Source organism: Sus scrofa, chromosome 1, assembly GCF_000003025.6.
Source record: "Sus scrofa isolate TJ Tabasco breed Duroc chromosome 1, Sscrofa11.1, whole genome shotgun sequence".
Lineage (NCBI taxonomy): Eukaryota > Metazoa > Chordata > Mammalia > Artiodactyla > Suidae > Sus > Sus scrofa.
In genome coordinates, this window is record NC_010443.5 from 67,444,429 (window position 1) to 67,465,251 (window position 20,823).

The 20,823-nt window shown below is 33.8% G+C and overlaps 1 protein-coding gene across 2 annotated transcripts in view; it reads right to left on the reverse strand.

The window, feature by feature from the left end:
* The window catches only part of ASCC3 (activating signal cointegrator 1 complex subunit 3), a 325,142-nt gene that overhangs the window by 112,490 nt on the left and 191,829 nt on the right, over positions 1-20,823 (reverse strand). Inside the window, exons 17-25 of one of the 2 annotated variants that reach the window (XM_021090356.1) lie at positions 20,569-20,688; positions 17,297-17,461; positions 15,779-15,865; positions 14,746-14,922; positions 10,939-11,164; positions 9,256-9,410; positions 6,560-6,658; positions 5,038-5,206; positions 1,340-1,560 (exon numbers count right to left, since the gene is read on the reverse strand). In XM_021090356.1, the coding sequence (XP_020946015.1) occupies positions 1,340-1,560; positions 5,038-5,206; positions 6,560-6,658; positions 9,256-9,410; positions 10,939-11,164; positions 14,746-14,922; positions 15,779-15,865; positions 17,297-17,461; positions 20,569-20,688 (1,419 nt within the window). Of the gene's footprint in view, positions 1-1,339; positions 1,595-5,037; positions 5,207-6,559; positions 6,659-9,255; positions 9,411-10,938; positions 11,165-14,745; positions 14,923-15,778; positions 15,866-17,296; positions 17,462-20,568; positions 20,689-20,823 lie in introns of those variants that run through there. The other variant, XM_021090357.1, reaches the window with a different exon arrangement.

Consider the following 20,823-nt stretch of genomic DNA (forward strand, 5'->3'; position numbering starts at 1 on the left):
CTAAAATGGGGGTGCAAAAAAAATCTCATGAAAATAGTGACATCATTATCAAATAAATGTATACTCAATAAAATTTATCAAAATATAACCGTGGTTTTTAAAATGTAACTTTCAATACTCAAAGACTTAAAATTTTAACTTAATGGAAAATTTAATGGAAAAAAGTCATTAACTGAAACTCCATTTACCTAAATTAAGACATGTATATAATACAACATAAAAATATTAATATAGAAAATTTTAAATATATATATTTTAAAGTACCAGTGGTATTTTCTTTAGGTAATTTACAGTGAAATTATTTTTTAACATAATGTTAAAAACTAAAAAAAAAATAACTTACTACATTACATAAAGAAAATTAGGGTTCTGATGAAAACAGTTTTTATGATCAAGAGTTATCTGAGTTGTAACTGTTTCATGAAAAAAAGTACTAGTTTTGAAATTCTAAAGATAAATAATCTAGTTGTTAAAATTTTAATGCAGATTTTATGGAAGATACAGATGCCTTTTCGGTGTTTCTACCAGGAAAAAAGAAAAAGTTAAAAATAACAAGATTATTCACTGAAAAAAATTCTTTCCTTTATAAAATGTTTCAAATTTAGAACAGAGCTCTACTGTTGTGTTACTATATCTCCTGTTGGATCAAGAACCATATAACAGACTGAAGAGTGGGAAAACGTATAAACTGGAAAGAACAGCTACTAATTGTAAATCACTGAAAAAGGAAATTAAAACATTTCTAAAATCAAAATGAAGAAAAGAGTACATAATCCCAATGACAATATATGAGTTAGCTTTCTTGAAAAATGTTTCTCAAGTTGAGTACTTCACATTTCAAGAAAGCTTAAAATCAACACTTTTTTGGACTTGACACATTATTTTACATTAAATAACAGTATCATGGTCATTTGGAGAAGCTGCCTCTATATTTCCTGAGTGTAATCAAGCTATATTTGTTAAAGTATTAGTAGCTCCTTCAGAACCAAAGGATTTGATTATGACTGATGATTATGAATCATTATATTTCTTATAAATAAAGCTATGAATTAGCTACCCTTACAATGAAATTGCCTATGAATTATAGATATCTTACAATGAGGAAAGGATATGTGAACACTGATATGTACATTAGAAATCTAAATAAAGGACTCTACAGTTTAATATAAATTTTCTTGTGGCAGTTATTCTAATACTGCTGTGGGCCACCCCTGGAGAATTTACCAAGATAGTGACAAATCAATTCATTGAGTCCTGCCGGTATATTTAGAGCTGGCTAGTTTATAGATTATGAACTATTTTCTACTTGAATGTAAGCATGTGATTGTTTCCAACTGACCTTTGAAGTAGGGTACTTGTTGAAAACTCTGAAAATGGCTAATTCAGCTGCAACAGTCTTTCCTGATCCAGTGGGTGCTCCAAGAAGAACATTACAGTCTGTGTGATACAGCGTATGAAATATTTGTGTCTGCACAGGGTTAAAGTGGCTGAAGTTGTACAGCGCTTCATATGCTTCACACCCCAAAGCTGTGACTGGTAAAGGCTGAAGATCCAGTAATTCTGAAAAGATTCAACAGGTACTGCCATACAATAACTGGAAAATACACACAACATTGAATACTATCTCTTAGAAATAAACTATAACACTCCTTAATTTTTTAGAGGGAAAATGCATTAAAAAATCTTATATACTACTTACAGACCTTTTTCCCCCATTACTACACTTATAATATTGACATACTGGATACTTTTCCAGGGGAGTGCCCTATAAGACAGCTATAATGGTACATTATTCCTTTCCAATCAGGAAAGTAATGTGAATGACAGGTATACGAAAATACGCATGTTATAGAAGAAAACTAAATCTACCCCAATCTGTAGAAAAAGGAAAACCATTTGCAAACTTCAGTACTAGAATGGTTACTAATAACAAATTATTTTTTCATCTGTTAGACAACTGACAAAAGAGAGTGATTGAGTGAACTGTTGTTCTAGCTAATATAAACTAACATGGACTCAAAATAATTCCAAGAAGAAACTTAGGTGGGAGTTTTAAATCAGAGTATGATTTGTTAAACAGAAACTGTGCTGAGGAGTTCCCGTCGTGGCGCAGTGGTTAATGAATCCGAATAGGAACCATGAGGTTGCGGGTTCGGTCCCTGCCCTTGCTCAGTGGGTTAACGATCTGGCGTTGCCGTGAGCTGTGGTGTAGGTTGCAGATGCGGCTCGGATCCCGCGTTGCTGTGGCCCTGGCGTAGGCCGGTGGCTACAGCTCCGATTCAACCCCTAGCCTTGGAACCTCCATATGCCGCGGGAGCGGCCCAAGAAATAGCAACAACAACAACAACAACAAAATAAATAAATAAATAAATACATAAATAAATAAAAAAGAAACTGTGCTGAAAAAACATCAAAGGAAATTAGATTTAACTGTAAATCATTTTGTAGATTAGGGGTTTAGGAGATTAGAAAATTAAGATGATTTAGAGAAACAGTTATACCTAGATACCCCTGAACTTGACAGTCATTTCATTTTCCCATAATCTAGAAAGGTATCAGTTGGAAAACCATAAAGCAGATTTACTCTCAGGATTATCCCATGGAGGATGACTTAACTCACTCAAAATTTGAGTAAGAAGGAAAAAAAAAACCCAATAATGTAACATGGTGGTCTGTATCCTGGGTTAGATCTTCAAGTTGGAAAGTATGGAGAATTCTCTTCTCAAAAAGTGTCATTTAAAAGTAAAAAAACTTAATAAAAAATATTATCACTGTCCCACTACTCTACGCTATTCCGTGTGTAAAGGCAATTGAGAACTATGTTTCCTATACCAGATCACAGCCCCCTATATTTTTTGCAGCAATGAAAATCAAGAGGGGAGGAAGTTGTAACTTTAAATGCTAAACAAAGCAGACATATTCTTAATAAAGTCTAATGAAATAAACATTCTGGCATTTATTGACAATTCTAAATTAAGATGTTTTACTTCTGTGAGATATGAAGATTTTTCTTGGCTATTTGGGCTCAGTGGGATGCCTCTGCATATACTTTGAGCCAAACAGAACTAGGAACTATTGAGCTTACATCATGCATTTTTAGTATCAATTGATATGTCAGCAGGGTACATTTATTCCTTTTAAAAACGCAGTCAGAAAATCAGCTAATTATATAAATAGGGTGCTATGTGCTTGACCATTCAACAATGAAGTGATAAAATGAGCATAAAAATATGTTAATACATGTTAAAATCAGGTACTACATCCAAAGAGACCTAGTAGTGATGTTGGTAGCATATATTTTATTTTTTTGTCTTTTTAGGGCCTCACCCACAGCATATGGAGGGTCCCAGGCTAGGGGTTGAATCGGAGCTGTAGCTGCCAGCCTGTGCCACAGCCACAGGCAATGCTGGATCCGAGGCGTGTCTGCAACCTACATCACAGCTGATGGCAACACGGGATCCTTAATCCACTGAGTGAGAGCAGGGATCAAACCCGCATCCTCGTGGATACTACTGGGTTTGATAACTACTGAGCTGCGATGGGAACTCTGTAGCATATATTTTAAATTAGAGCACCAAACATTTTTTATATACTTTATTTTGAGATTGTATGTAACCCAAAGCATATTTTTCATAATGATTTTTATTTTTTTCCATTTTAGCTGGTTTACAGTGTTCTGCCAATTTTCTACTATACTGCATGTTACACATACATGTATACATTCTTTTTTTTTCACTTTATCAGTGAGAACCTGCTGTGTTGCACTGGGAGCATGATAATGTGACAAAGCATATTTGATGAAAGAAAACCAGAAGAGCCCTCTTCAATGAGTAGATCAGCAGATACCGAAATCTCATTTTTCTATGTTGACAAACTTTTTAGTTTTGTTCTTTCAAGATATCAAAGAGGTGCTAAGCTGTGGTCTAAAGTATCTAAGATTTTGCTAGGATAATGATCAAGATACACATTTGACAAATATGACAAAGATTAAAGTCACATTAATGCCTCTTTACAGTCCCAAAAGACTATCAAATACTTTGTTTCTTAAAAGTTGTAAAAACTAGCATTTTTATTTTGAAGGAAAACAAAGAGTCTGTCTTTGGAAGAATTACATGGAAAAGAAAATTGCCTTTCATTTTTCTATAAAGGTAATTAAGGAAAGGCCTCTTGAAATCTATACTTATTATGGATTCTCGATGAGAAGAAATAAACTTAATACACTAGTTAATTGATTAGTCTCTGGGGATTTTTGAAATAGAATATTTTACAGAGCATTAAATGATTCATGATAAACATTTATCATGAAATTTTGCTTCTGTGTCAAGTCAAAATAGAATGTTATGAAAATCTAAAGTCAATTTTTGTCAGTTATGACAATGAAAAACACTGTTACATGGTATTCTGGATCACCATATACACTTTCACAATGCCAGTGCAAAGGAAAAGAACTAATATAAAGATTTTGTGTTGTTTCTAAGAACCAAAATGACTTGAGGTATAAATGAATCCATTCTGTAGTGATACCATAACCTGACGCCTTAGCATCAGCACTTTTGTTGCATAGAAGTGCACTATAAGGAGGAAAAAAAATCCTACAAATCACTTTAATTAACATAATAGAAATAAGCTTAATGGTAATACACAAGGGAAAAGGATATTTCAAAAGTTTCACAGACAGCACAGATTAAATCACAATACTTGCAATGAAAAAGGAAGGAGATATGGATAAATTATAATAATTGTATGTAAAAATAGACATGAAGGCATTGTTATACCAAAAGTGAGTTTCATTCTTGTTAGAATATAAGAATTGAAGTAGGTCTAGTTTAATGTTTTTAGAACTCAAATTAAAAAAAAAATTAAGGTCTGCCATTAGGGTCTACATAGATTTGATTTTGAAAAGTCTCTTTTGAAACTATATGGACAACTTGCAGTTTTATTCAGATTCAGACAACTTTAAAGCATAGATGCTTTTTAATAGTAACTAAAACAACAATTTTGGAAGATCGGTAATTCAATTACTATTCCATATATTACCTGTATGAGGAGGATGTCTTTCTGGTAGAATCAAATGTTGAAAGTTGATAATACATACAGCCTCAGCTCCTAACCATCGGTCTGACACTGCTCGGATGTAGTATTGGGAAGGCAATGGCTCAAAAATAGGGATTGTAAATACCAGCAGTTGAGCTTCTTTACTAATGACCTAATGTGAAATAAAGTCTAAAATGAACATGGCTATTCTAACAGCATAAAGGCCTTATCAGTCTTTTTTTTTTTTTTAAACAATCATATCTATAGCAATAAGTACTAAAGATAAAGAAAATATCTTGGATTTCTAAATAGCCAACATAGTCAGATACTTCAGAAACTTGTAGGTGGTTCCCTTGAAGATACCTGATACTACAGAAGGAAAAACATATACTCAATTTATATTATTTAAATAGGCATATCATCATGTATTAACAGGTTACCAATCTGACTCATTATCAGAATTTCCCAAACTTCACTATTCAATTATTTACCTTCTAATTTTTACCAAATTATTTACATAATATTGTCACTGCGGTAAGTGGAATTAACAGAACACTTGTCATAAAGAGAAGATAAACATGAACACAAATGCAAAGAAAATAAAGTATTGCTATAAAATTCTATGGCTGCTCACTCAAGCCTAAAGTTTTTTCTTCCTTTTTTATTTCTTTAAAGGGGAATTAGGAATGAGGCATCACAGTTAAAGGAAGCTTTCATCAATTTGAGTTTTTCTCTTCGGATTTACAGAGAACTTAAAAGAGAATGCCTTTTTCACAATATGATTCAATACTCTTTTTTTGCTTTTTAGGGCTACACCCTAAATTCCAGGCTAGGAATTGAATTGGAGCTGCAGCTGCCAGCCTACACGACAGCCACAGCAACCTGCGATCTGAGCTGCATCTGCAACCTACACCATAGCTCACAGCAATGCTGGATCCTTAACCCACTGCGTGAGGCCAGGGATTGAACAAGCATCCTCATGGATAGTAGTCGGTTTGTAACCTGCTGAAGCACAATAGGAATACCTCAATCCTCTTTAACACTGTGTTTATGTAACACCTGAAGTTATTATTTTTTATTTATTTGATTAAAAAATATTATTTATCCCACCCATTTGACATATTCCATCCCTCTGCAAGCCATTACAAAGATTATAATTCAATTTCTCAAATGAAAATCACATTGAATATATGAATACTGTAACATTTAATTACTATTTTCTTTTAAAACCAAACAAATATAAAGAGATTATAAATAAAGCTTTAATGGCACTATGAAACTGTAGAGAAATAGTAAAAATAGAGATTTTTTCATTTATATTTTCTTCTCCTTTTTTTCTTTTTTGGCCACACCCGTGATATATGGAAGTTCCCAGGCCAGGGATCAAATCCAAGCCACAGCTATGACCTATGCCACAGATGAGGCAATACTGGAGCCTTAACCCACAGAGCCACAATGGGAACACCTATCTTTTCTTCTTAATGATAGCAACATAGCAAAGACAGAGCCACTTATCCATACTTACCTGCTTTTTTAGAACTAGAAAATACTCTGAATGATAAATATGATCATTTGTGGGATCTTCTACCCAAATCCACCAGGGTTCTCCTACTGTCCCATGGACCTAGAAGAAAAATAGTATTGTAATACTATATATGGTAACTTAAGTAAGGGATACTGTTGTTTACATCCTCAGCACCCAGCCCTCTCTTTTTTAAATAAATAGATTTACTGATATGCAATTTATATAACAAAGTTTACCCAACAGATATAGTTCAATAATTTTAATATATTAACAAAGTTTTGCAACCATCTTCATAATCTAATTTTAGGACATTTTTCATCATCCCCCAAGAAACCTTGTACTCTACCTACAGCCCCCCTTCCTCCCAATCTCCAGCCCTGGACAATCACAATCTACTTTCTTTCTCTATAGATTTGCCTGTTTTGGACATTTCATATACATGAATCATATAACATGCAGTCTCTTGTGACTGGCTTCTTTTACTTATAATGTTTTCAAGGTTCATTCGTGTTATAGCATGACATAGTATTTAATTCCTTTTTATGAACAAGTAATATTTCATTGGATAGATACACCATATTTTGTGTATTCATTCCTCTCTCTTTTTATTTTTTATTTGTCTTTTTAGGGCTGCACCTGCAGTATATGGAGGTTCCCAGGCTAGGGGTCAAATCAGAGCTGCGGCTGCTGGCCTATGCCACAACCACAGCAATGCCGGATCCAAGCCATGTCTGCCACCTACACCACAGCTCATGGCAACATCAGATCCTTAACCCACTGAGCGAGGCCAGGAACCTGCATCCTCAAGGATACTAGTCAGATTCATTTCTGCTGAGCTATGACAGGAACTCCCCCCATTCCTCTCTCTTTTTAAATGACTAACAAAGCCTAGTCTTGTTCAGTGTTCCTCTCTCTCACATAACTTAGGAGAAGGTAATCCCATCTCCCAGGATAATTTTGGTTAGCATAACTAATCAGCTTATGGTATCCCCCTTACAATGGCTTGTGATGAGGGACAGGCACATGCCTAATCCCAGCCCAGTTAGGCTGAAGAAAAGGTCTTCTGATCCAGGCTCTGGCCTGGTGAAAGGGGGAGGGGGATTGTTCCTTTTCTCTGTTAAAGGTGAACAAGGAATTTCACATGAAAACACCTGGGAATAAGGTAACCTTGTCAGCAGAACAAAAAGATGGAAAGATCCCGGGGCCCAGAATAGTATCGCTAAACAGAAGACTCTATCATCTTTAGGGACTATTGTGGACCTTTCATTATATAACCTAATATATCTTCTTTTACTAAAGTCAGTTTGACACAAATCATATTTGCTGTTCTTGTAGCCAACAGCATTTTAACTGATAGAAGCAACACTATGAAAACAATAGAGTATTCCATTCTACTAATGAATTAAACCAAATTGTGAGAGATTTATGATGGATATTGATGGAAGAAATTAGGGTTAAAATTTAAAAACTTTTAAACATTTCAAGATATAAAACCTTGCTATGTTTACAGATAACTGCAATTTTACATTTTATGTAAAATTTCATATTTATCGAAATATTAAATGTAATTTTATATCATCTAGTCCTCACAGAAATTCTGTGAGAAAGATAATTATTATTATTATACATGTTTAGATGAAGAAATTGAAGGAATGAATTGTTAGAACACAACAAGACCAATGGTAGATTTGGCTAATTATTTGGTACACTGCTGAATAAAATGTATTCACTTTAAAGATATACTAATGTCATGTAATGCATGAGATATTTACTTATACTTAGCTAGAACCTTATAATAACCATGTAATGTAGGCATTGCTATACTACATTTACTGATTTACTTGTCTTCTCCCACTGGCTTCTTGAAAGAAAGGACTGAGACTTGTGTGTATCTACAATTTCTTTTCTACTCTCCTCTTTGCATGGTTAACTGGTGTAAAGAAAAACCTTAAGAATTACTGACTGAATCAGAAGAGGATCCAGAGTGGATTTTCACATATGTATACAGTAACACCTAAGGTTTGGACAAAAGAACAGAAGAAGGGGTAAAAAGAGAAACAAGAATGTGATGGGAGCAAAGGAAGGACATTTTCAAGAAGGACAATGTAAAGGACAGAGTGTTCAGAGAGGTAAAGCTGATAACTAAGAAAAAGCCATTCATTATGGCAATCAGTCAGTCTTTGGTGATCATTGAGGAGATAGTCTCAGCAGGAAACAAGTGACCAGGAGGGAAATGTAGAACACTCTTTCTACAAGCCTAATGGTAAAGAAAAGAATGACAGTATGAGGAATAGCAGAATTTTAAAAGGTTTCCTTTAGCATGGAGAATCTTGAATTTTTAGTTAGTAGGCAAAGACGAAAGAGGAAGTAGAGCTGGAAAAAATGAAGACCACATAGAGAAAATGAAAGAAGACCGAATTAAGTAAGGTCCCTATGGAGCTGAATCCACTAAAGCATTGCTGAATGTGAAATTTTGGATCTCCTAAGATGCTCTGAAGGGGTCTCATTGGTTGACATATACTAATATATTATACCATGTTTTTCTTGAGGATAAGAGTAAATAATACTACAATGCTTTAAATGATTCTTATATATATATATATATATATATATATATGTTTTAAAAGGATTTTCTAAATGCCTTGAGGACAGATATAAGGAGGTATAGCTGAACCTGCAGTGTTTTCCATTTCTACCTGATCATTCCAAGTGAAATCAGGACAGATGCTGAGTGTCACTCTTAGGACTGTCCTTGTGATGGGCTGAATAGATGCTTCCATCGTAACAGAAGGAATCTGATGAACACATTGTTTGACCTTGAGCCCAATATTCACATGATGCAGAATGTGACCTGAAAGGAAAACATCACTTAGAGTAAATGTGTCCAGACAGAAAAAAAGCAATATAATCTGACTTGTAAATGGGATTTCAGAGAAGGTGATTTTATTGCTTGTTTTATGATTTGCTATGTAGAATAGCTGACATTCTTGACCTGGCATGTTTGAATATTTTGTAATAGTTAACTTGAATTAGCAATTCATAGCTCTGAAAAGCAGTATCAAGGTTTTTGTCAGCTATTAATAGGGTTCTTAAAATTACTGAGACTTGATAGCGCTTAAACTACTATAAACAGTTCCACTTTTCTCCTAGTTAGTTTTAGACACATTATAGAAATGTTTAGTATTTTGTGAAAATAGCCTTTACTTTATGCAAGGCCTATTTCGGAACACTATAACCATGATGGAAAATGCTTTATTAATCAAACACTACTAACCTATCCATTCCCCAAGATAAAACATAAAATCTGGGCAACTTAGCAAAAAATTAACCACTTCACAAACGATCAGATTCTGAAATGCAGATATATGTGAAAGTACCCGGGTGGGGGAGGTGGGGGTCATAAACATATATAACTATATGTTGCCTACTCTATTCCAAGCAACTAAGTGGAAATAGTTTATATTTTATAGTGTTAATATTTCTTATTATGTCTTGGCTCTTCATAATGTAATTTTTAAAGCATATTTACAAATAAATCAAAATGTTTTATGTTCATCCATGTTTGAAAATAAAGTGGTTTTCCTTATTTTGATAAAATATTTACATTACCCAATGTAAGTAATCTCATGTCCCCTAGCTAATGTTCTCAATTTCTATTTTTATTGATACTTCCCTTCTTCCATTCTGTCTTAGAAGAAATCTTTTTATTACACAAGTAAAATAACTATCTCAGCCTCTCTTTATATCTGTGGACATTTGCCAAGTCTTTCTTCTCTTCAGCCTAACTCCCTTCATGTGTAATGTTTATCCTATTCCAAATCTGAAATATTGCCTAATCAATGTTTGTCCAAAACAATGTCAAGGTCCATGGAAATGTATGTAGGGATAACTTTTCAATATTATGTGTAAAATGTAGAAAACCTAATGCTTTTTATACACTGATGCCAACTATATTTAAAGATATATATGCGTAATGATAGTCATTTAGAAACTGAAGAAATGTAGAGTTTAACGTTGACATACATTTTTTTGGTGTCATACTGCTGATACAGACAACAAAAGACTACGGAATCAATTAAATATTAGGAAATAAATTAAGACTAATTCTCATCTTTTATAGCTAAGAGTGTATCTGTGAGATATTCAAAGAGGGTCTGACAATCTAAACTCCATTTTAACTGTTAATTCTTTTGAGTAACTTCATTAAATTCTGATATACTTTGCTTGAGTTTAGGTCGATGAGAAAGAAATTTCATAAAAATTATAAAAGTTTTTGTTTCGTAATACGGAAATTCACAATACTTTGTCTTTTACATATTTACATATAGTGAAATATTTGCACAGAACACTACATTAAAACATTTTTGCCTCCTTCTTACCTATTTCATCTTTCCTCATGTCTTTCAGCTTATCCACAGTAAGATTTTTTTCTTCTAATCTTGTTAGAATGTGTGGTGGTAAGACTGAAAATTGTCTCAAAGGGCTAGTCCAACCCCAAAGCCTCTTGTCGATGACTTTACTAAGATTCAGGAGCCTGTAGGTCATGGCAGGCCAACGTTTCCTCAGAGCAATTTCAAAAAGAGCACGGACAATTCTAGCTGCGTTCTGAAGAATGAAAAGGGGGATTGGTGGTTAGGTCCAATGTAATTTTTTTTTTTAGGTCTAACGCAATTTTAAATTTGTCAATAAAGGTATTATTCAGGAGTTCCCACTGTGCTCAGTGGGTTAAGAACCTGACTAGTATCCATGAGGATGTGGTTTGATTCCTGGCCTTGCTCAGTGGGTTAAGGATCCAGCATTGCTGTGAGCCGTGGTGTAGGTTGAAGATGCAGCTCAGATCTGGTGTTGCTGTGGCTGTGGCGTAGGCCAGCAGCTACAGCTCTGAATCAACCCCTAGCTTGGGAACCTCCATATGCTGTGGGTGCAGTCCTAAAAAACAAACAAAAAATTATTATTCAGACTCAGTTTCAAAAGTACGTCAAACTGCTTCCTTTAATTGTGGGCAAAACCTAGCCTCATATAACCCTAACTATCTTTATTACTCTACACAAGAATAATTACATCCTTTATATGTGGGCATTATCCAGTTTAACTCTCCAAGAGTAGCTTCATTTCCATGTCCTTAGGAAGCTCCCTCTTACACTCCCTAAATAGGAATGAAGTAGGAAGAGACAAAAGGCACACAAAGGATTCAGGAGGCTGTTGAGGCCATTTGGAATCTGAGACAACCGAGGATGCCCTTGGGTGTACAGTGGAGGGATTAAACTTAAAAGGTTATTTAGAGAAATAAGGAAGACTTCGGGAGCCAGTCAGAGAGAAAAATTAGTGAGAGAAGAGTGACAAAAAATTATTGATAAGTGCAACTAGCCATACCCTTTATAAAACAAGCAATGTGTTCACTGCTTCATATATATTATCTCATTTAATATTTATGACAACTGCACTTGATTGATATTGATATTATGATTTTATAGATGAAGATACTGAAGTTTGGTAAGGTTAATAATTTGACCAGGATAGTTGGTGCCACAGTACCCACTGAAAGCCAGGTCTAAAGAACTTCAAACCTAACTCCAAGGTGCTAAATTCAGGGATCTGAGGATAACTTCATTAATAGACATATAGGAAGTTAAGTGATTGAAGTTGTTTTTCACATCTCTATAGTTACTTTCCATTTGTTCTGCCTCCTCACTCTGTCATTAACTTTGCAGATTACTTTGTGGAAGATTATTTTTAAAAATCATGAGCTTAGAGACACCTTACAATATCTAATGACACTTGTATTTTAAAAAGAAAGAATGTTAAATCTGGTCAAAATCATAAAAAGAGATGAAAAAAAGAATAAGACTATAAATAGCCAACATGTGACCTGGCTTGAATTTGTGAGGTGAAAAATGACCATAACAGTTAAGAGCTTTGGTTTTACATTTTTTATCAAGTGTTGTCTTTTGATATATTTGACTATTTTGTTTCAGTATTAGAAATTTAAAAACAAAAATGGTATTTAGAAGTATGAGGACTGCTCTAATATCCATTAAAAACAACAGGATGGTTCTCAGTAGGCCCAGAAAATGACGAATAAAATGAATATTTTGATGACTAGTGCTATCAAATATGTCTTCCTACATCATGTCCAGTTACTCTTCTAAAAAACTACTAGACTCATTTTCCCAGCTGCATTTGAAAGTATGTTATTTTTATATTTCAGAAACTATAGTTGTTCCCTAAAAGCTAAAAGAAATGGAAGGAGAAACTCCATGTGACAAGATAACAAACAGGACATTAATCTAGAATGCTATAAATTAGATGGGAAGAATGATTAAAATCTGTAACATGTAGAAGATAAACACAGGCTCTTTTATAAAATCATAGAATATCTAAGCTAAGCATTTATCTTAGGGGCTAAGAGAATAAAGTTGCACAATATAGGAGGAAGAACCATTTTACAGCGCTGAGAGAGTGCTGTGGAACCAGCGATGGGTGATGGCCTGAACTTAAAAAACCTCAACGATAGTGTATCCAATGCATTCAAGAATGATAAACTCCTAACAGCTACTTAAGAAAAACCAAGGCTGCTCTGAGATATATCCTCAGTCTCCTAAGATTGACTTTCTGGGTACCAGTCATGAAGGAAGGAACCATAGGTTTTATGTTGTAAAGCAATTCATGTATCAGTCTCTAATAATTTCTTCATAATCTTGAATTAAGGAGAAATGTGGCAAGATTATTTATGCAGAACCCAGTAAACTTTGCTTTTTATTTAAATCATTAACTATTTCAATATAAAATCATTAGATAATTCAAAATGACAATATTATTTTTTCAAAACAAAAGACTTTAAAAACAGTGGCTCCTATAGAGGCTTTAAGCTTCAGAGAATATATATATTGTTCTATGACAGAAACATATGTGTTCCGAAATGAAAAAAAATGTTTTCACTACATCCACATTTACTTTATATAATTTATGAAATTGGTTTCTTGGTTACTTTGATTAAATTACTGCATTCATTCAAATTGTTTACCAACATATCTTGGTTTATGTTTGTAAATATTTCACATTTATATTATTCCAAAGCACTCTAGGGTATTCATGGAAATAAATATGTAGTGGAATGGTTTCTATATTTAAAGTAAGATTAAGCTTTTATTTCTCCTTAAACTAGGGGAGGCATTACTCAATAAAAATAATGAAAAAGGTATTGTTTTTGTTTTTTGGGTCTTTTTTTTTTTGCTTTTAAGGGCCACATCCAAGGCATATGGGGGTTCCCCAGGCTAGGGGTTGAATCAGGGTTACAGCTGCCAGCCTATGCCAGAGCCATAGCAACGCAGGATCTGAGTCGTGCCAGCGACCTATACCACAGCTCATGGCAACGCCGGATCCTCAACCCATTGAATGAGGCCAGGGATAGAACCCGCAACCTCATGTTCCTAAGTCGGATTCGTTTCCACCGTGCCACAAGGGGAACTCTGAAAAAGGTATTCTTGATAAATAAAAAATATCTTTAGAAAGAGTATGTCTCATTTGAAAGGTAAATAATGCAACAAATCACCTACTTTACATCACTTGAGGGCTTGAGTATAAAAACATATTTTATATTAACTTAAAAAACTTAAACATTTAATGGACCAGTAATTTAAGCATTAGTTTTCTTTCAGTCCTCAATTTGTAAGTATCAACAGCAGGAAAGAAAGATGATTTTTTGTTTTTAATCAGAGATGTATCATACTGAATAGATGGTATGAAGTATATTTACTAAGCCTTCTTTAATGGTTAAAAATTGTTTGTATTTATAACATTTGGGGAAAGCTACAAAGGCTCCACAATCTTTTATTTTTTGCTTTAAATATTCTTGTATTACTGCCCTTTCTAAGTAAAAGAAATGGACTTTATCATTTAAAACAGGAAAAATCAGATACTGATATTTTAAAATTCTAACATGTAAACAATAGCAACATCAAAAAAAAAAGCCAAATCACCACCAAATCCCACCCCTGTTCCTGATCTAATAGTATAGATGGCATAAAAGATGTACATATTAAAGAGAACCAGAACCAGTTCTAAGATAAAATGGTAATTTTACAACATGTCACAATGCAATGCATTCACATTATAGCATGAATTAATTACTTGAATCTCTAAAAGTAAATAAGAAAGAGAAAACAGGAAAGGCGTAATATTCTTACCTGTGCAACGTACGCAGAATCTGATATAAGAGAGAAACTGTCCATCTCTCCTCGGCTGATGTAAGTTTGAAGTAGAATGTTTATTTTCCCATAACTGTTCTCTACTCCTCCAGGAGCTGAGAGCTCACAGAAGTTGTTTAATAAGGCATCTAACTCCTCTATTTCCTCTTCTCTGACCTGGAAGAATCAATGTTTTTATAGGATTATTTGGGCTGATTTATTTAAATTTTTCATTTTGAAGTTAAACCACTTTGCATGTTTTCTAAAAGTTTCCATTTGTTATAACCCAACATTTTCCTTTTGCATATTAAAATAATAGCAATTTTTCATAGGCAGTTAAAAAACACAATGGAAAACTATCTTGAGGCTCATACAATTACATTTTATTATTCATCACCAATATTAAAGTTGCCATTGACATATAAAAATTTGATATGCCACAAAAATTAAATCTTCTGACCTCACCATCATTCAACTGATGAGATTTCATATTTTATTTGACTAGAGTAAAACCTCTAACCAAATGGATTAGGGCAAACTTGAATTACCTTCAAATGCATTCATTACAGTCATATATTTTTATATGATGTAACACATTCATAGCTTAAAGCTATGAAGTACTATGACTCAAAGTATTAAAGTTTTCACTGTTAATAAGATTAAATTAAAATACGGGTACAGCAATATTCATATCTAAGTTTGAGTCCTGCCTGTCTTTTACATTTTCTACAGTGAACCTTATACTGCAAATAAACCAAAATCTACATACTACATTCTCCGATAGTTTCATTAATGCAAAACCTACTTAAATTATATTTGATTTGCAGTACAGAGGAAAGAATGTCAGGTATGACATATTATCAAAATCGAGTATAGTGGAAATTGTTGATAAATGGAAGAACATCGTTGGTATGTCAAATGGGAAGTGTCATACAGCTTACACTGTATCAGGAATAACAATTAATTGTAAACTTTTATTAATGAGTAAGTCCACACGTTATATGCATTTGATTCAAGCTTCAAGTAATCTTACCTTGATTTGATCAAATTCTTCGGCTTTGGAGACTATAGCAAAAATATCGCTTTCTGTTTTGTGAGCATCAAAGAGTTCATTGAAGGTCTGTCAAAGTAAGTGTTATATTTGATTAAAATAGAAGGCTCAGTAAAATATTTTAAATTAAAAATGTGACTATAAATTATACCTTTTTTTTTTTTTTTTTTTTTTTGTCTTTTTAGGGCCACACCCACGGCATATGGAGATTCCCAGGCTAGGGGTCTAATTGGAGCTGTAGCCTCTGGCCTAGGCCACAGCCACAGCAATGCCAGATCTGAGCCACGTCTATGACCTATACCACAGTTCACAGCAACGTCGGATCCTTGACCTGCTGAGTGAGGCCAGGGATCGAACCTGCAACTTCATGGTTCCTAGTTGGATTCGTTTCTGCTGCGCCACAATGGGAACTCCTAAATCACACATTTTAAAAGAACATCTGAACCCTTGACTATGCAGCATAGTAATATCTATAGCATACTGTTCCATATCATCACTTAAACACTGTCAAATTTACCAAAGACTAGAAAATATTCCTAAAACATAATTATCTAGAGAAGACCTTTAGGAGCGAAAAGAGCAATAAAATCAGTTAATGAATCCTACATTAGATATCTGAAAAAATGTTCAGCAAAACATTCTGGTCCTGGCTCATTTTCAGCATTGGCATATGGAAATTTGCACCATTCAGCAACTTTAAGCTGATCATACATCACATAAAATTCAGAGAGGAATAACAACTAACAATATGTAACCTGAAGATTCTGGCAAAGATAGCACAATATTGCAAGTGAGGGCATATAGAAATTTAGGAAACTGGAAACAAAAAAATCATAAGAGGTCTTACAGAATAAAAACAAAGCTGAAGAAAAGGCTAGAGATCCTCAAAGAGAGCTGCAAACAGGCCTAAGATGTAGTTTGCCAGCAATATACTACCAAGTTACAGATGAAAAAGGTAACTTGATGGATAAAATGAGTGGACATGAGTAAGTGATGGAAGCAGCAGAGGGTTAGGGAAAATGTTTCAGGTTGAGGAACTATCAGATCACGGTAGTGAGATAAAAGACTCTGAAGAAACCGAAAGTGCCTTACAAACATAAGATTTATGTGGGGCAAGACGAGGAAGAGTTATTAATTGCACAAAAATGTTTCCAGAAACATGTTATATGCATAAACACATGTTAATAAGTACAAAGCTTAGATTTCATTCGGGTCTTCATTCCAGAGGTCTTGCCACTATGCTCCATGGTTTTAGGCTTGAGTCTGTCTACTGCTTGGGATATACTCATTGAACTCGATAGCAAAAAGGTTCTGAATACTTAAAGTCCTATTTTTTCTTTATCTTTATCGAGGGTATGTTGTTGAATTCATATAAGTTAAATGCACTTTGTTCTATCAGTAGCTTTTTTTATTTTGCATTAATACCATATTTTGAAATCTAGAAAATATTTGCATTTAAGAACAAATATGTTATTCTATTTGTTCCACTCAGTATAATACCTCAATAGTGTTGTATTTAATATAGTAGTGGCTAGCGGTTCTACCCAAATCAGTTGAGGAAAAGTAGCCAGTTCGCTCCTCAAAACGAATCATCCGAGCTTTGTCTAATTTCCGTCCAACTTCAATGACCAGCTGTTCTCGATGCTTTGCTAATGTTGGATCAATCTATGGAAAAAAAATAAACATTTGAAAAATTCCTCAAAGAGTTGTCATTTACAAACATATACCTGTTTATGAAAATTAAATGTTTTTGTTGATGCTTTAGTTACTGTAAAATTTTATTATAATTTTAAAAGAAGTAGATTTTTAAAAAGTTAGGACATAATTAGAAAATATTTTATTCCATTAAATAAAGAAGTCTTTAAAATTAATTAAAATTATCAATCTATATATTATCTTCAAAGAGCAATATTTTGGAAGCTAAAATTCTATACAGTCTTATAAAGTTTAAGACTCCTAAGGACTAGGAGTTCCCGTCGTGGCGCAGTGGTTAACGAATCCAACTAGGAACCATGAGGTTGCGGGTTAACGATCCGGCGTTGCCGTGAGCTGTGGTGTAGGTTGCAGACGTGGCTCGGATCCCGCGTTGCTGTGGCTCTGGCGTAGGCTGGTGGCTACAGCTCTGATTCGACCCTAGCCTGGGAACCTCCATATGCCATGGGAGCGGCCCAAGAAATAACAAAAAAAAAAAAAAAAGACTAATAAGGACTAGAAATTAGATATAAGAAAAAAAATCATTTTCTCCCACACTAAAATAATTAAGAATTTTAAAATATCAACTATAGTCTTACTTCATCATTTATTTAGAAAAATGGTAGTGGGAAAATGCTTTCTTCTGTCAAAGTAAGGATATATAAAAATAAATAAAAAATTATCCTTTCAGAAGCATGGTTTTAGTGTCCTAGAAGTTTTCATAACTGTGGATGGGAAAAGCCATTTTGCCTATAATGATAATACAAGCAAAGAGTAAAATCAATGTGACAATTTACTTTGGAATAGCTTAGAAATTATTGTATTATAATACTTTTTGAAGCGGAAAGGACCTTTAACACAAGATATTACCAAACATTCTTATTACCATGATGTATGTGTGTGTAAATATATGTAGATACACACACACACACACACACACACACACAAACCAAGTCCTGAAGATCAAGTCCTGAAGATCATTGTCTGGTCACAAGCCATACAGTGAAGTATGACCTTTAAAGCGGGAAGGGAGAAGTATAAAATACTTTAGAAATCAAATAATGAGTTAATACTCCTACCATTTTTCTAACTTAGATTTTTATGACAGCTTATTCATGAACCAAATATACCTAAAATAAATGAAAAAATCAGAAAAATAAGGAAAAATCAACTATAGGGAAGTAAGATGGAGTCAAGAGTCATATCAGCAAATACAAAAAGTCTTAAGTTAAATATTTTCTATAAGTGATATACTGTATGTATCAGGTTCATACATTTTATGAGTGAAAACATTTTACTAATCACGTATTACTAAACCATTAAAAAGAATTAAACTACATGATCTGTGTTAGTGCACATGAGTTCTGTGGCTTGCTACAAATTCTTGTTGAGTAGTAACAACACATAGATTTAAAAAAAAATGGTAAGATTCTCTGAACTGTGAAGGGTGTAAAACAATGTATATCAAAAGAAAGAAAGTTTTTTTATATTAGAAAATCATACAAAAATGACTTCCAACATTAGCCTAGTACTTAAAAAATCAATTAACATTTGTCCCAAGATTTGAGATGCCTTAGCCCATGAAAATACATGCTGTATTCTGTTTTCCTACAAAATATTTCCATGGTGCCATTTACTCTTTTCACAAAGCCCATATTTTTAATGAGAATAGCTAGTGTGATATTCTTTAAAATGTATCAGGTTACTGGTTACATTTTATAAGTAGAGCAATTTGTCCATAAAAGACATCCATTTGAAGATCAGCACAGATTTTAACTGAGAAGAAAGGTAGTTGAAGCCCATCTACAGTAAACCTAAGTATAAATATCGAGTGATTTCAGATTTACAGTTTTATAATTAGTTGCTGCTGCTATTTTTCTTCTTTTTTTTCCTCCTAAACCTTAGGTTTCAATTTCCCCATGGTCAAATCTACTGTACATGAAAAGGAAAAATGAAGGGAAAAAAAAAAAAGACTGGCAACTGCTCTGATAGCACAATGAAATATATATTATACAGTAATATATATACAGTTATCAGTATTAGTAAATGGAAGAAAACTATAGTTCTGAGTTAAATTCAACTTCTTTGCTAATTTTGACTTAACACTACTGAATATCAATATTATGGTGATAAAACAGTATTTTCATTAGACAACTGGATTTATCTGTAATGAGGAAGCACTTACAATGTATAAAGCAGAGTTCTAAAGAAAAGACAAAATCTCAACAGAACCTGTAAGCAATGTGGACCACACAGCCATGAAGTTCAAAAGGAAGAGCTGTGACCACATGCATCCATTCTCAGTCTACGTGCACAACAGAACTGATCCCAGCCTCCAAACTGTTAAGATAATATACCTCATTAATACTATATTCTAATTTAGGAGTAAGGGCTTAGAAGAATTTGATGAGAGAACATACTGTATATAACATAAGCCTATCATTAAAAGTAGCCTTTAAGTTTCCTCATGTCTGATTTATTCCAAAAATGAAATTTTAAAAATATAGTTAAAAATCACAGCAGGAGTTCCTGTCGTGGCACAGTGGTTAACGAATCCGACTAGGAACCATGAGGTTGCGGGTTCAGTCCCTGCCCTTGCTCAGTGGGTTAACGATCCGGCGTTGCTGTGAGCTGTGGTATAGGTTGCAGATGCGGCTTGGATCCCGCGTTGCTGTGGCTCTGGTGAAGGCTGGTGGCTATAGCTCCGATTCGACCCCTGGCCTGGGAACCTCCATATGCCGCGGGAGCGGCCCAAGAAATAGCTAAAAAGAATAAAAAAAAAAAAATTCACAGCAAAATATTAATATGAAATGGAAACATATGAATTGTAAATTGATAATAATAAAGATTATTAGTATCAATGGAAAAGAGATATAAAGAAAGTGGGAAATAGTTGTAGGGGACAAATTTAATTTTCCTTAATACTTTCTAAAAAAGATTAAAGCACTTTGTTTTTTTTCCAGGTATCTAACTCTCTTCAGATGGGACAGAAGCAGCAAATATTTATCCTCATATCATAAAAAGATTACAGAACCAAAAAGGAGGTCTGACTTTTTTTTTTTAATAAATGAGTTTTCTACCTGATAAGCCTTGTGACTGATACCATACACTAATGGATTTGCTCTCATCCGTACATAAAGATAAGTGTAACTTATCCACTTCACTGCTTCTTCCACATTAGTAACTGTTCCCAGAGCAATCTGCAAATCAAAAATGTAACAAAAATTAAACTAATGCATTAAAGTTGCATATAAACATTTCATCAAAGACCATTTTGTCAAAAGCTGTTTTTAAAATACATCACCATGCTGTATTTAAAAGAAGGTAAGCACAAT